At 44.0% G+C, this 14,153-nt stretch overlaps 1 protein-coding gene across 1 annotated transcript in view; it reads left to right on the top strand.

Annotated features, from left to right (window-relative positions):
- The window catches only part of CKAP2 (cytoskeleton associated protein 2), a 120,963-nt gene that overhangs the window by 14,649 nt on the left and 92,161 nt on the right, over positions 1 to 14,153 (top strand). Inside the window, exon 3 of the mRNA XM_069205462.1 lies at positions 6,861 to 6,933. Within this exon, the coding sequence (XP_069061563.1) occupies positions 6,861 to 6,933 (73 nt within the window). The remainder of the gene's footprint in view (positions 1 to 6,860; positions 6,934 to 14,153) is intronic.

Here is a 14,153-nt window from a genome sequence, read left to right on the forward strand (position 1 = left end):
TATTTCAGTCCTCACATATGTGATAGGAGATCCAGCGTATGAAGCCTGGAGTCTAAAATTGTATTTTCGGTAGGCTTGTGTGTAATGAAACTGATCAAATTGATTGCATGTGAAGATCAACTCATCGTCTCCTACTGCTTCAAGACTGAAGAACACCTTTTCTACGTTGAACGGTCTGTTCATATGCTTTCCTACAGGCCGGAGGCTATATCCTCTAATTTCACCTCCCTCCTGTTTTCATTTACTTGCCAGTTATTCTCTGGTCTCTTGCCTCTAAATACACATAAGAATGTGCTATTTCTATAGTTTTTACATTGCCAAAAGGCAGTGGAGCACCATAGAGGCTCATAAAACAGTGAGCGAAAGGAGCGGTAGCTGATTACTGACTAGTGGACTAATAACGCACTGTAATTCTTTAGAGGTGTATCTTCAGCTCTTTCCTAAATTGGTACAGCATTGGGATTGACTTGGTTACAAGGAAGTTGTGTATAGCTGGGGAAAGTCCTGCTTGTTTTTGTGTCCGTGTGAGCGTCGGTGTGTGGGCTTTTCCCCACCAATTCCCTTCTGACTGAGGGTGGGCCAAGAAGCAACAGAGATATTGAACTTGGCTGCAAGAAAACTGGAAGCAGTTGCTTGTCATGAGTTCTTTGAATCACGCTGATGACTTTGAAGATGGTGCCAGAGGAGTTTCATGTGGAGGAGGATGCCATACTACTTTAGGCCCTGGATGAGACATTTTCTCACGTGTTGTAATGAGTTTATTGGGGTGCCATTCTGGAGTCTGGGAGGCCGTGGAGAAGGCCTCCCAGACTCCAGAATGGCACCCCTTAAGTAAAATCTTTATTAAAACTGAGTGTTTTAAACAAACTGAGAAACACTCCTGCCCTTATGGCAAAGCTATTGGTAAACTAAGAGGCAAGTCATGCATGGATCATCTGTACCCTGTAAGTGGGCTAGATTTATTATACATGAGCACATTTTTAGGTTATTTAATTAAAGAAAAGAGGGTTTCGTTACAGCAGAAATGCTGAACTCGTATATTTGAAGGTGCACTCATGTGAGCACGAAGAAAAGGGCTACTGTAAAATACAATACTTGCCTAGGATCACACAATTTGAGACCCGTTTCTGGGTCAAGTACATTAGTTAGATCGAGCATAATATTCAAGATACTAGACCTGCAGGTCTAGTGTAATTTTTATGATTTGTCGAGGCCAGCTTCAAAGCTTTGTCCACCTGTTAGTGGCCTTCTCTCCCAGGTGTCTGCATTTTTTGGCTAGCCCATTTAGCCATCCACACCAAGTCAGAATCCTGTGTTGCCACTTCTCTAGTATCTCCCAAATTTCCTGCCATAACTCTTTGCCCCACACCTCCTTAGGATGTATTTGCCAGTTGTGTGCATGCCACGTGGGGAACCAAGCCGCCAACCCATTGGCAGCAGGCCAAGAATTTGTATAACTGTGACATTTTCCAGGTAATTCTTATTTTAAGGCTCGATACACAGCATACAATTCTGCATACTGGCTGCTTTTTCTTTCTCCTTTAGTAGAAAGCAGCTTCTTGGTTACATGATTATGTGACACTGCCTGCCAATGTCTCTTGGCAGCCACAAACTGCTGAACTATCAGTTAACCATACATGCTTCCTATCCTCTGGAGACAAGGACTCAAATGGCTCACCCCACCTCACAAGTGACTTTTACCTCTGACGCCTCTTCATCCTGCACGGGGGAGGCCTGTGTGTCTTTTTTTTTTTTTTTTTTTTTTTTTTTTTTTTTTAATGCAGGGTCACAGTTCCTGCTGGTCCTACTCTGGCCCTAGCCTGTGTGTACCATTTCCACTAAATGACACTTGTTTCCTGCGCATGCCCTATTTGGTGAGTTTTGGGTGAACTCATCACCCACTGTATTATCGGGATCTCTGGCCTCAGGATCACATTATGCCCTAGTGTCATTTGCTCAGTAACCAGCACACCAGTAACTGTTTTTCAAAGGGAGTGTACTGCTCTCCAGCAGCTGATAACTTTTTTGTTCAGAATTATTGGGGCACACTCTTTCTTCCCAGTTCTTGGCACGTACTCCAATTTGCATATTGCCCCAGCATGTACGCTGGAGGAGATAACTGAATGATCTTGTTTTGCACTGACAGTCAGTGGTGCATATAATAAATTGTGAGCCTAATTATTATTAAAAAAAAGTTCCTTTTTTTTTTTTTTTTTTTTTTTTTTTTTTTTTTTAATCCCCCTCCGCTCCCCCCCTCCTCCCCAACCTCAGTTCTGTACATCGTATCTCTCCATATGTACCAGGGTCTATCATGTGGTGGCCAGTCTGACTCTTAATAGTATTTGTGGTAAAACTATGAATTGCACTAAATTAGTTGCTTTGTCTTCCTTGTAACTCCTAAGTTGCTCCTGCTTAATTGGGTCTGTGCTAAGGGTACAAAAAGTCATTGCATCTCCCACATACAACACCACTCCAGAAGCTCCTGTTTCAAACAATCGGACCAGCCACATAAGTTACATTTTCCCAGCTTTTTGACGAAAGCTAGCCATGATGTAATTTACCTCCTGCTGTGAGACTGGACGTTCTGCTGCACACAGGGACTGATATTTAACTATAGGCCATGTATAATACACTTTAAATTTCTACATCAGATATATTAGCTTGGGTGTGCCCCATATTCAGAGCTCTTGGCATGATGTTGGGGATGCACTGGCAGGCATGATCCTGGACAATATGGAGATGCCTCCTCCACGCTGCATCCTGGGTCTGGTTAAACCTGTATCCGCAGCTGTGTGAAGGTTTGTAGTTCTGTTACAAATGACGAAGAAACGAGTTTCAGTATACTGGGATAGGGGTGGATGCCTGTCAAAAGAACAATGGTAAAGCATCTAACATATTGTAATGATTAATTGGACATATGCAGATGAGGTACCAAAGGCGTCCAGGCCAGAGAACATATTGGGGGGGGGGGGGGGGTGCTTTTTAAATGTATACCTCCTGGAGCAAGCTGTAAATATGACTCAACAAGGGAGGGATAGGCAGAAAACCCCAGATGATAACCAAGATCCTGATTGACTAGATATGGCCAAATGTAGCTGAAAACAGAGCTGCACGTCATTAATGTGCTGTTTCCTGGATAGTGGTTTGCATGACAGTTTGTAAATGTAACACATCTGCAGTATGTTCCTGTGTAAGTTGCGACTTCTTTCATTGTGTTACCTTTTGTTAGTGATATGAATACTAATTTAAAAAAAAACAACAAAAAAAACAGATGGAGCCTTAAGGAGAGTAACAAAATAAGTGAGCTGTCGAAAGGCAGGTTGGTGATGAACTTGAAGAATGTGAGCAACTCAATGTAACTCCATTGTATGCAAGTTCTGCTATGGGTTGCCAGTCGCTGTTTGGTAGTCAAAATCTGACAGTCCCGGAAAGCTGCCATCTGAGACAAAAACCATCACCGTTGCAACTGAATAACTGGACTCACAAATGCCTTATTCTTGTGGCATTTCTGACCTCTTTTCTAGGATCTTTAAGCTTAGTAAGACTGATTCTTGACAGCTAAGTGGGACTTTTTGAGGAATTTTACCAAACAACCTCTGGAATTAAAAGGATTTACTCTCCATAAGGTAAGTAGAGTGCACCAGTTGGGAACTAGAACATGCATTGAGCTCTAGACTGGGTGCAACATAAGTAGACCGCTAGAATGAGACTTAGCCGTTGTAATGGTAGAATTCGCTATAACCAGCTCCTGTCAGACCCGGATACCAGGCAGCAATCCCAAGATGCTAGACTCGAGTTGAGAACCAATTGAGTAAACGGAACGACACAAGAAACCCAGCAGAAGAACCAGTAAACCACTGGAACAAGGGAGAACCTCTGACGGTGGGGAACTCTAAAGGGAGAAAACGGAGGTGCAAGGATGGGTGAAAACCAAAGCTAAGCAGAGAATCTCTGAAATTAAACGACGTGTTGCCAGTCTTGCTTCATCTTGGAAAAAGACTTGTATCCTGAAGCTCTCTTAAAACCTTGGAGTACTCTGATTAATATAGAAAAAAAGGATCGAAGATGAAACTGCAGTCTAGAGTCTGCGTTTGCTCAATCTCCGCTGCCTTGTCTTCTATAGTTTTTAGGCCTCTCCAACCCTGTGAATGATGTTGTCTAAACATTTTCAGATTCTTGACTAGTACATGGAAGCACCCCTGAATACCTTTTTAAATGAAGAAAATGCCTGCTGTGCAGTCCAAGATAACCTGTATATTTAACTTGTTTGATGGTTGATAATCAACAATGGAATATTGGGCACCCATGTGCTGAGTCTGTTTGAATATGAGATATATATATATATATAATTTTTTTTTTTTTTTTTTTTTTTTTTTGCTGGGGGTTGCTCCTTTGCAGTTGTCTGTAGAGTCTCATTGTGAAGGACAGGAACAAGTAATTGCTAACAGTCCAGGCAGCAAACCTGATTCTCTATAACAAACTTGCAGGATCTCAGCAAAGTTTTTGTGTATCTTTTTACGCTACCTGCTGAAAGTGATTTTTGGAGATAGCAGGTGGCAATTTTAGCTTCTGTTGACACAGGGATGGTGAGCAATATATTTCAATTTAGCTTTGCCTGGGGCATCCACAAGCCCTGGTACTGTGCTATGCTTCGATGTTCAAATTACATTTTTAAAATTGATCAAATAATCAGTCCCCAGTTCAGAATGCCAGTTATCAGTATCTGGTTTTGCAAGAAATTATGCGAGCTGCCACCTTGTGTTCACGTACAGTTAATCCTTTAAATTGGCTAGAAAAAACAGTTTTTGTTAGCAATGTGGCAGGATCTGGCTTTTGTAGTCTGCCTTCTGATCTGATTGAGACTTCCAGGGAAAGAACTAAAGGATGGTAAGAATTTACTCCTGTTGCTCTTTTCGGTTCTTATTCAGTTGCTCTGAAGTTTCGAGAGTCCTACGTGGCAAAAGACATTCTAATTAGGTTCACAAACTTGAGCATCTAGGGAACTGCTCAATGGGACCCTAATTGGGCATTCAAAATGCTAGTGGGTCTATAATGACCTGGAAAGGAGGGTGAAGTTCCTTTTTTAGCCTTATTTTTTTTCCTCAGTGGATAGAGAAAGTAATAATCTTTACAGTTGCCACTCATCTGTCGTATGATGTTGAATCTCCTTATTGAGACTGCCTGAAAGAGCTCAACATGGAGTACTACGTCTGCTCTTAAATGAGATCTGTAGAAAACTGCCTTTAATATGATCAGTAAATGGAGAGAGAGGGGAGACTTACTCTACTTGAATTCAAGGTTCTACAAGTCCACCCTATGTCTGACGGGTTGGTGGCGCAAGTGTCCTCCCCAAAAATGAAAATCTGTTGTGTGTGGGTGTGTTTTGGGTGTGGGTGTGTTTTGTGTGTGTAGGTGTTATTTATTTTTTTTTTTTTCCCCCTCTCCTTTCTTCCCCCTGCTATACAACTTCCGATTATTGCCCCATCCCTGTCACTTCCTTGACTGTCGGGCCTCAATCATAAAAATGTTACCTGACCTGCAGGTCGAGTAGCTTGAATAATCTACTCGACCTAACTATAATGTACTTGACCCAGAAATGGGTCTCCAATTGTGTGATCCTAGGCAAATATTGTATTTTACAGTTGCCTTTTTCTTCATTCTTCCATACAAGTGCACCTTCAAATATGCAAGTTCAGCATTTGTGCTGCTTTAAAAAAAAAAAAAAAAATCCTCTTGTGTTTGATTTAAATACACTAAACGTTTGCTCCATGTATAACTAAATTGTACCCACATATAGGCTAGGCATGATTCATGCATGACTTGCCTCTCAGTTTACTAATCGCTTTGCCATCAGGGCAGGAGTGTTTCTCAATTTGTTTAAACACTCAATTTAAATAAATATATCACTAAAGCATGATGTGGTAGCGTACTGTCATTTACTGACAGTAAATTTCCAAGGAATGTCCAAAAACCTTCCCAGTAACTGGCAGCTTTACTGATAAAACTATATAGTGTATTAACAATCTGTGAAAATTCTGTTTCAGAGAACATTTCATTTGCACATCACAAAGTAAAGTGTTCGTGTGTGTTTTTTTTTTTTTTTTTTTTTTTTTTAATTCTACTAACATAGTGTTTTCATCACACAGAAGTACAAAGTCTTTCACAGCTACTGAAATATATTTTGACATGTTTGTAAAGTTGACTTAGTTATATAAATGTTGTAGTTAGCAAAAACCGGATACCATAAGTCAGACCGTTCACCTTACAAAATCCTGCAACTCTGCAGTCACAAGGAAAAGTATTTGCATTGCAAGAAGACAAAATTACTCTTAACCTCTGCCCCTGAACACAGAGCAAATGTGACAAGAATAAGATTTAAAGGCATCTTAATTGCTAATTCAGTTTGACTGAACATAACACCTTTTCTTTGCCCACTCCCTAGAAGGGTCGAGTGGAATTTAAAAATAGCTCGACCAACAGAACTTACTAACGTAGACCTACTAACCCACATGTTGTAACATGTCATGCTGCCTGCTGTCTCAGGTCAACGGTGGCAGGCTCTGCAAGGATTACTTATTTGTTTTTATGGAGCGGGGAGGAGTTTGACGGGAAGATCTACCTCTTGGACAGCTTATGCCATAACATCTCAGAGGTCCCGCTACCTTAACTCGTACGGTTGGTAGGGGTGTGTGTGTATGTGTTAACAACCCACCCCCACCAGGCATGATCTGCAAGCTAATGTGATAGGACATGGTACAAGGATCATTAGGGTTCTTGACTAGTTAATGTATTGTCTGCAAAGAATAAAAATCTGAGCCAGTATGAATTCATTTTAATATGATCTGTTTTATATTTTAAAGGGTTAACTTGAATGCATTAAATGGTGTAACTGTTCGAAAGAAAAAAAGCTACAAGAATCTTCCACAAATAATGGTGAGTAATCAAATTACTTGTACATGTGGATAGGAGAGGTTTTTTTGGGGGGGGGAGGCAGAGGGCAGATTATAAGCTGCAAAATTGGGAAACTTGAGCAACTTTGTGGAGCCTTGTCTCTGACTCTGCAGATGAATAAATTATTTCAATGGACAAAGCAGCAGCCTTCCATCAGTTTCTTATTGGCAAAAGAAATAGACCAGGCTGCAAGCGGCTTGATGGATGTGCCTTATTGTGACAAAGTACTTGGGCACTAATGTCCTTCCTCAAACATTATACAATGTTCCTTATTTTTTTTAATTTTTCTTTTTATTATTTTTTTTTTAATATATTTATTTTTTTATCCTTCATATTTCTATGCCAATCTGCGTTACAGAAAGAAAGTGGGCTGTTAACTAATTATGCATCTTGTAGAACAGCTGAGGTCCCTCTCCCAATCCCCACCATACATCATCCAGCTAACACAATCTGTATGTTCCGATATATAAATATGAAACATTTGGTATGGTTCTAAATTCCTAAGTGCATGTTGTAGGTGTCAAGACATGTACAGTAAATGCTTTGTATGTGTTCATCCTTTTGACATACAAAAAATAAATAAATTTGATTTGCAATCAAAAAATGCTGGAAAAGTGCAACACTATAATTGTTACTGCCAAGTTGAGGAGCAAAATGGAAAGGAAGCACCAATGATCATTTTCTTGTCAGCTTTCTCTAAAGGAAAACTAGACAGTCGCCTATCCATGAAATCTACAGGTTAAGCGCATGTTTCAACCAAATATAAACCAATAGCTTCTTCATCTGCCACATTCCTTCAGATTCAAGAAGCTCCTACTAAAGATATGAACATTGATCTGAGGTTGGGTAAAAAAGTGGATGCACCACAGCCCTCTGGACCAATGGGTATATTCATAGACAGCTGTATGCCTATGCCTTGACCCTCCAATAAGGTCTTACTTCATCCTCTTCAAAGATGAAGAAAACATGTTTTTTTTATATATATATATATATATTTTTTAATTGTCCAGCAGTACTGTAGCTCATTTAGAGGTTTTACTTCAGGTACTCTGTGACCTAGAAGATATTAAACTTTTACTAACTAGATCAGATTTTCACTGTATATCCTTCCCACATACTTTGGTGGTCATTCTGACCCTGGCGGTCTTTGACCGCCAGGGCGGAGGACCGCGGGAGCACCGCCGACAGGCCGGCGGTGCTCCAATGGGGATTCCGACCGCGGCGGTAAAGCCGCGGTCGGACCGGCACCACTGGCGGGGTCCCGCCAGTGTACCGCCGCCCCATTGAATCCTCCGCGGCGGCGCAGCTTGCTGCACCGCCGCGGGGATTCCGACCCCCCCTACCGCCATCCAGATCCCGGCGGTCGGACCGCCGAGATCCGGATGGCGGTAGGGGGGGTCGCGGGGCTCCTGGGGGCCCCTGCAGTGCCCATGCCACTGGCATGGGCATTGCAGGGGCCCCCGTAAGAGGGCCCCTACATGTATTTCACTGTCTGCTGTGCAGACAGTGAAATACGCGACGGGTGCAACTGCACCCGTCGCACAGCTTCCACTCCGCCGGCTCGATTCCGAGCCGGCTTCATCGTGGAAGCCTCTTTCCCGCTGGGCTGGCTGGCGGTCTGAAGGCGACCGCCCGCCAGCCCAGCGGGAAAGTCAGAATTACCGCCGCGGTCTTTTGACCGCGGAACGGTAACCTGACGGCGGGACTTTGGCGGGCGGCCTCCGCCGCCCGCCAAGGTCAGAATGAGGGCCTTTGCATCTTGTTATTGATGAAAGATTGGTCTGAATGACCTCTGCAGATCTTCCAGGATGGGGTTTGTCAATCAAGTTGAAGAATGGTATTGTCTGTCAATCTGTAACATTATTAGTACAGATCTGCAGAAATTTGCCCTCCGATTGTGTATAGATTTTTTTTTTTATTTTTTTTATTTCCACTTTTCTTCTTCTATGTTAGTGACCGATTTTCAACTTCTGTGATACATATGTTCCCCTGCTTGGGTGACTGGCTGATCAAGTTTCCACTGCTTGCAAGGAGCACCTTTGCTTAACCTTCATTCTTCTAAAGTTTCCTTCAACCATAAGTCAAATCCGTTCAGCCCTTCTGTTTTCAACGTTGTATAAAGACACCTGTTGAGACGTGGGGGTTGGAGAAACGGGGTGTCTCACTTCACCTCTGGAGCAGATTAGCATCAAGGAAAATATTCAACGTTTTTCCAACTGTCATGCAACTCCACTGTAGTACCTTCAGACTCTTATTGGTCATCCTTGTAGAAAGTTTATCTGGCTTTGAAAGTGGGATGACATTGCCAAATCCCCATCCTGATGGTACTCCACAGGCTTCTCTTGCAAATTTGCACTGTCTTGCTTATCTTCCAGATAAGCTCCTGGTCTCTGGTGGTTCTCTGTACACCACTGCAGACTACGAAGTGTAAAAATGATAAAAACAAAGCAGCAGACCTTTCGGGTGTTTGCCCCCAGGATCTGGAAGAACATCCTCTTATCCGTCCGACTGCTCTAGTGCTGCTAAAATTTAGAAAATAATTGAAGTCTCATCTCTTTAAGGACACAACATCGCAATGTATTAACAGTCCATGATTAAACTAGTACTCCTATGACTCATTTGACCCTACAAAGTGCTCAGCTGTTTTTGGCTAGATTCATGTTATAGTAATGCCATTGTAATGCAATTTACAGGTATCTGGCTCAGAACTAGAATGTGTGCATATCCTGTCACACTTCCAGTGCAGGTTCTAAAGTCCCTTTGCTTCTGATCTGAGATTCAGCTTCTGAGGGATACCACTTGTATCAGGATGACAACCTAGTTTCCTTGTACAGCTGTAGGATCTTGATGCAGAGACCCACAGTACTTGAACTCCTGTGTATGTCAACACAGCCCTAGACAGAAGCCACATTTAGATCATTTATCTATGTCTGGAGTTTACTTTTCTTAAATACGTGGAGAGGTGCTCTACTGTTTTCTTTGTGCCCCCATTTGGGGGCTGATGGGTTGGGTTTCTATGTTGGCAGCATCAATGCAGAGTTCCCTACAACAGTGAACTAACTGCAGACACTGGACGTTTAGTAAAGCAATACACTGCTTAGTAGCCTCACTTTAAATCTCAACAGTCCCCAAGCTAAGGTCTGATTAACGTTTCTGTTCAGGGAGTGCGTGTCTGCACATGCTGCTACATTTGTAAGTATGCCATAATGTATGGAATTCCTCAGCGTGTCAGTCACTTTCCAACTAAAAAAAAAAAAAAAAAAAACCTTCATTCTCTCCATTCTGTAAGCTGCTGTAGGCTGCGCTTTTTCTAGTAGCATCCTATCGGAGGAAAAAATAACGTGAAGGCAGACTGAAAACCACTGAGTTCACAGGGAGAGATGGTAGTTCTGACCATATTCTACATGACTATATCTACGAATAGATGGAATTTAGATCATGTGTTCTATGGCAGAAACCTCCTTAGAGTGTTTGGGGGTTGGGTGGGGTTGGTGGGGGAAGGGGGTGTCAATGCCTATATATTTTTTTCTTTTTTTCTTTTTTTCTTTTTTTCTTTTTTTCTTTTTTTCTTTTTTTCTTTTTTTCTTTTTTTCTTTTTTTTCTTTTTTTCTTTTTTTCTTTTTTTCTTTTTTTCTTCTTTTTTCTTCTTTTTTCTTTTTTCTTTTTTCTTTTTGCATTCTATCACTCATCCCAGTTCCCTTAGTTCATTGTTGGACTCTGGCATTCAAGAAGTCCATGAACCTAGCGTAATTTATTATTTCTAGTTGTGGCTTTGCCAAAGTAATTTTATGACCTTTATTCTTTTCAGTTTGACATTCCTTATAACACCGAGGGCTTATTTAGTCTTGCTCCCATTGTTGAACTTACAGGCTTTTTTTCATGAAAAAGTTGCATATTCTCTCCATAGAACTTTTTCTGCCCATGGCCTTCAGTGATACTTATAGAACTGTAAGCCTAGTGTCCTACTGGCAACTGTCTCTGCCAAGAGGTTCTTGAGCTTTGACTGAAGGACCTTGTTTTGCCTTCTGAAAGACTTCCTCCATTCTCTGTCTCAGAGGTTCTAATTGCGCCTATTTAGAGCTGAGGTTTTACTTTCAGTATTGCTGTAGGCAGTCCTTTGAGGAGCCTTAGACCCATAGCCTCTGTACATTGCAGGAAAGATCCGTTACCTGAATATTGGAGCCGTACTGCTAGATCTTCCTTCTCTTGGCTCCACACTTGATCGGAGGGTAAGTTGTTAAGGGTCTCAAAGATGAGTGTTGCATTGTTTTATTGTGAATAGACTGGAAATATCCTCTCCTGTTCTCCATGCATCCTGGGTATTTAACATTGGGATTGTTCTCTGGACAACAGTGTTTTCTGTCCATATATTCTGTGTGGTGTATGTGTGTGTGTGTTTTTTTTTTTTTTTTTTTTTTTTTTTTAATATAAAGGTCTGTCACACACTCGCCTGGTTCCAACCATGGAGACTATGCTGGACCTCTAATCCCAGCTGAGGCCAGCTAATGAAACCAGTAACAACTGTCTGGTTCTATCAACTTCCCCCCAGATGGCAAAAGGGGGATGTGATAAAACAAAAGTCCAACTTGTCACTGAAGAGACTGCTCTGCTGTGTTGTGCACTTCCTAATTGGATTGGAACTCCCTGGACCTTGTCATTATCAATGCAGGGGTGTACTATTTCCCATAGGTTTACAACTCCGAATGATTTATCAATGCTATACAAGATATGTACACTTACAGGCTTCATCAGAAATATTATAAGAAGGGGCCAAGGCAAAACCATTTCAGGAATAAACTGTAGATTTAATGGTAATGGTGGTGCAGGTGCAACTCTGAAGCCTGCTACGTACCATGAATGCTGACCTGCCCAGTGGCTCCTTGAGGATGAGGAGCACCGGAAGTGATGGTGAGAGAGACACAGACACTCCTCCACCTCCAGACCCCCCCCCCCCCCCCCCCCCCCCCCCCCCATACTGCACAGCACTTTTCCATGCAATTAACACCTCTAAAAGATACCCTGGAAGGGAGAATAGGAGAAGTCAAGTCTGAGGTCTACCTGCTCTGCCAGGGCCTCCACAACCTCTTGGAGCCCGTTACACATGCAAAACGTAGAATATCTGAAGTAGAAGACTTCAGCAAAGACCTCCCCAGAGTAGTTGCTGAACTTCAAACTACCTTCAACGACATGTCCTGGAGGGTGGACAATGATGAAAATAGAGCGAGAAGGCATAACCTCTGCTTTGTGGACTTCCCATAGGATGTGGAGGGCCCCAACATGGGGGTTTTCCTGGAACAATGGTTGAGAGACTCCCTCCTGCTGGCGAAGTTCTCTTCATGCTTCATCAAACATCCCTACAGAACCCTGAATACAAAATCATTGAGAGGTGTGCTAATGTGACCTGTCATTGTCTGCTTTCTAAACTACCAAGACCCGGATACAATACTAAGAGAAGTGCAAAAACTTGGTGAGTTCAGCCATGCCCAGTCCAAAAATCATGGTCTTCCAGACATTCGGGGAAATACAAAGACTAACTTTGTTTTGACTCTGTCAAGCAGAATCAGAGAGCACGGAACATACAGTACATGCTGCTGTTCCTTGCTAAACTTAAAGTAATTTTTTAGGAAGGATGATAATTCGGACTCTGAAAGAAGCATGGCCCTGGCTAGTGGTGTGCCCAGTCTGGCACAGGGACAGGGACAGGGACAGGGACAGGGACAGGGACAGGGACAGGGACAGAGACGCTCAGGAGATTCAGCTAAGGTCAACATTAGTAGAGGCCACGCCTGATATCCCAGGAGCTGGGGCAAGGCAGCAAAGTAGGAGGATTAGAAAAATGGTGAGCAAAGATCCCACTCCTGCGGAGACGGCAGACCGTGAGACCCAGACCCTTGACTGATACAGGAGCGCAAGTCTGCCAATGGCCCAAGAAGAACAATCTGGATAGGGCACAGAAAGAGGTTACATTGGATCATTTGTAACATGAATACTCCACAAACTCTGATGACCTCTACCTATTATTGGAGGCAATAGCCAACCTGGAGGGAGAGGACTTGCCTAGGGTGTCTCCAAACCCTACCATGGACCCACCGTGCAACAAGGGAGATCTCTGATGTACTGATCGAGCTGGCCGGAGTACCGGATGTTGGTAATTGGCACAAATCAGGCCACTCTCATATTGTGCCGATCATGAGACAGACAGAGAGGGAGACTGGCTGGACTGGCTAGCAGAGAGGCTAGCAGAGAGGGAGACTGGCTGGACTGAGTAGCAGAGAGGCTAGCAGAGAGGGAGACTGGCTGGACTGAGTAGCAGAGAGGCTAGCAGAGAGGGAGACTGGCTGGACTGACTAGCAGAGAGGGAGACTGGCTGGACTGACTAGCAGAGAGGGAGACTGGCTGGACTGACTAGCAGAGAGGGAGGGAGGGAGGGAGATTGGATGGATGGATGGATGGATGGATGGATGGATGGACGGACGGACGGACGGACAGACTGGCTAGCAGAGAGAGAGAGGGGGGGGAAGATGGGATGGACTGGCTAGCAGAGAGAGAGAGGGGGGATGGACTGACTAGCAGAGAGAGGGTGGGATGGACTGACCGACTAGCAGAGAGAGAGGGAGATGGGATGGACTGACTAGCAGAGAGAGGGAGATGGGAGGGACGGACTAGCAGAGAGGGAGACGGGAGGGACGGACTAGCAGAGAGGAAGACGGGACGGACGGACTAGCAGAGAGGGAGACGGGACGGACGGACTAGCAGAGAGGGAGACGGGACGGACGGACTAGCAGAGAGGGAGACGGGACGGACGGACTAGCAGAGAGGGAGACGGGACGGACGGACGGACTAGCAGAGAGGGAGACGGGACGGACGGACTAGCAGAGAGGGAGACCGGACGGACTAGCAGAGAGGGAGACGGGACGGACGGACTAGCAGAGAGGGAGACGGGACGGACGGACTAGCAGAGAGGGAGACGGGACGGACGGACTAGCAGAGAGGGAGACGGGACGGACGGACTAGCAGAGAGGGAGACGGGACGGACGGACTAGCAGAGACGGGACGGACTAGCAGAGGGAGGGAGGGAGACGGGACGGACTAGCAGAGGGAGGGAGGGAGACGGGACGGACTAGCAGAGGGAAGGAGGGAGACGGGACGGACTAGCAGGGAGGGAAGGAGGGAGACGGGACGGACTAGCAGGGAGGGAGACG

Source organism: Pleurodeles waltl, chromosome 8 (assembly GCF_031143425.1).
Source record: "Pleurodeles waltl isolate 20211129_DDA chromosome 8, aPleWal1.hap1.20221129, whole genome shotgun sequence".
In the NCBI taxonomy this organism is placed as follows: Eukaryota; Metazoa; Chordata; class Amphibia; order Caudata; family Salamandridae; genus Pleurodeles; species Pleurodeles waltl.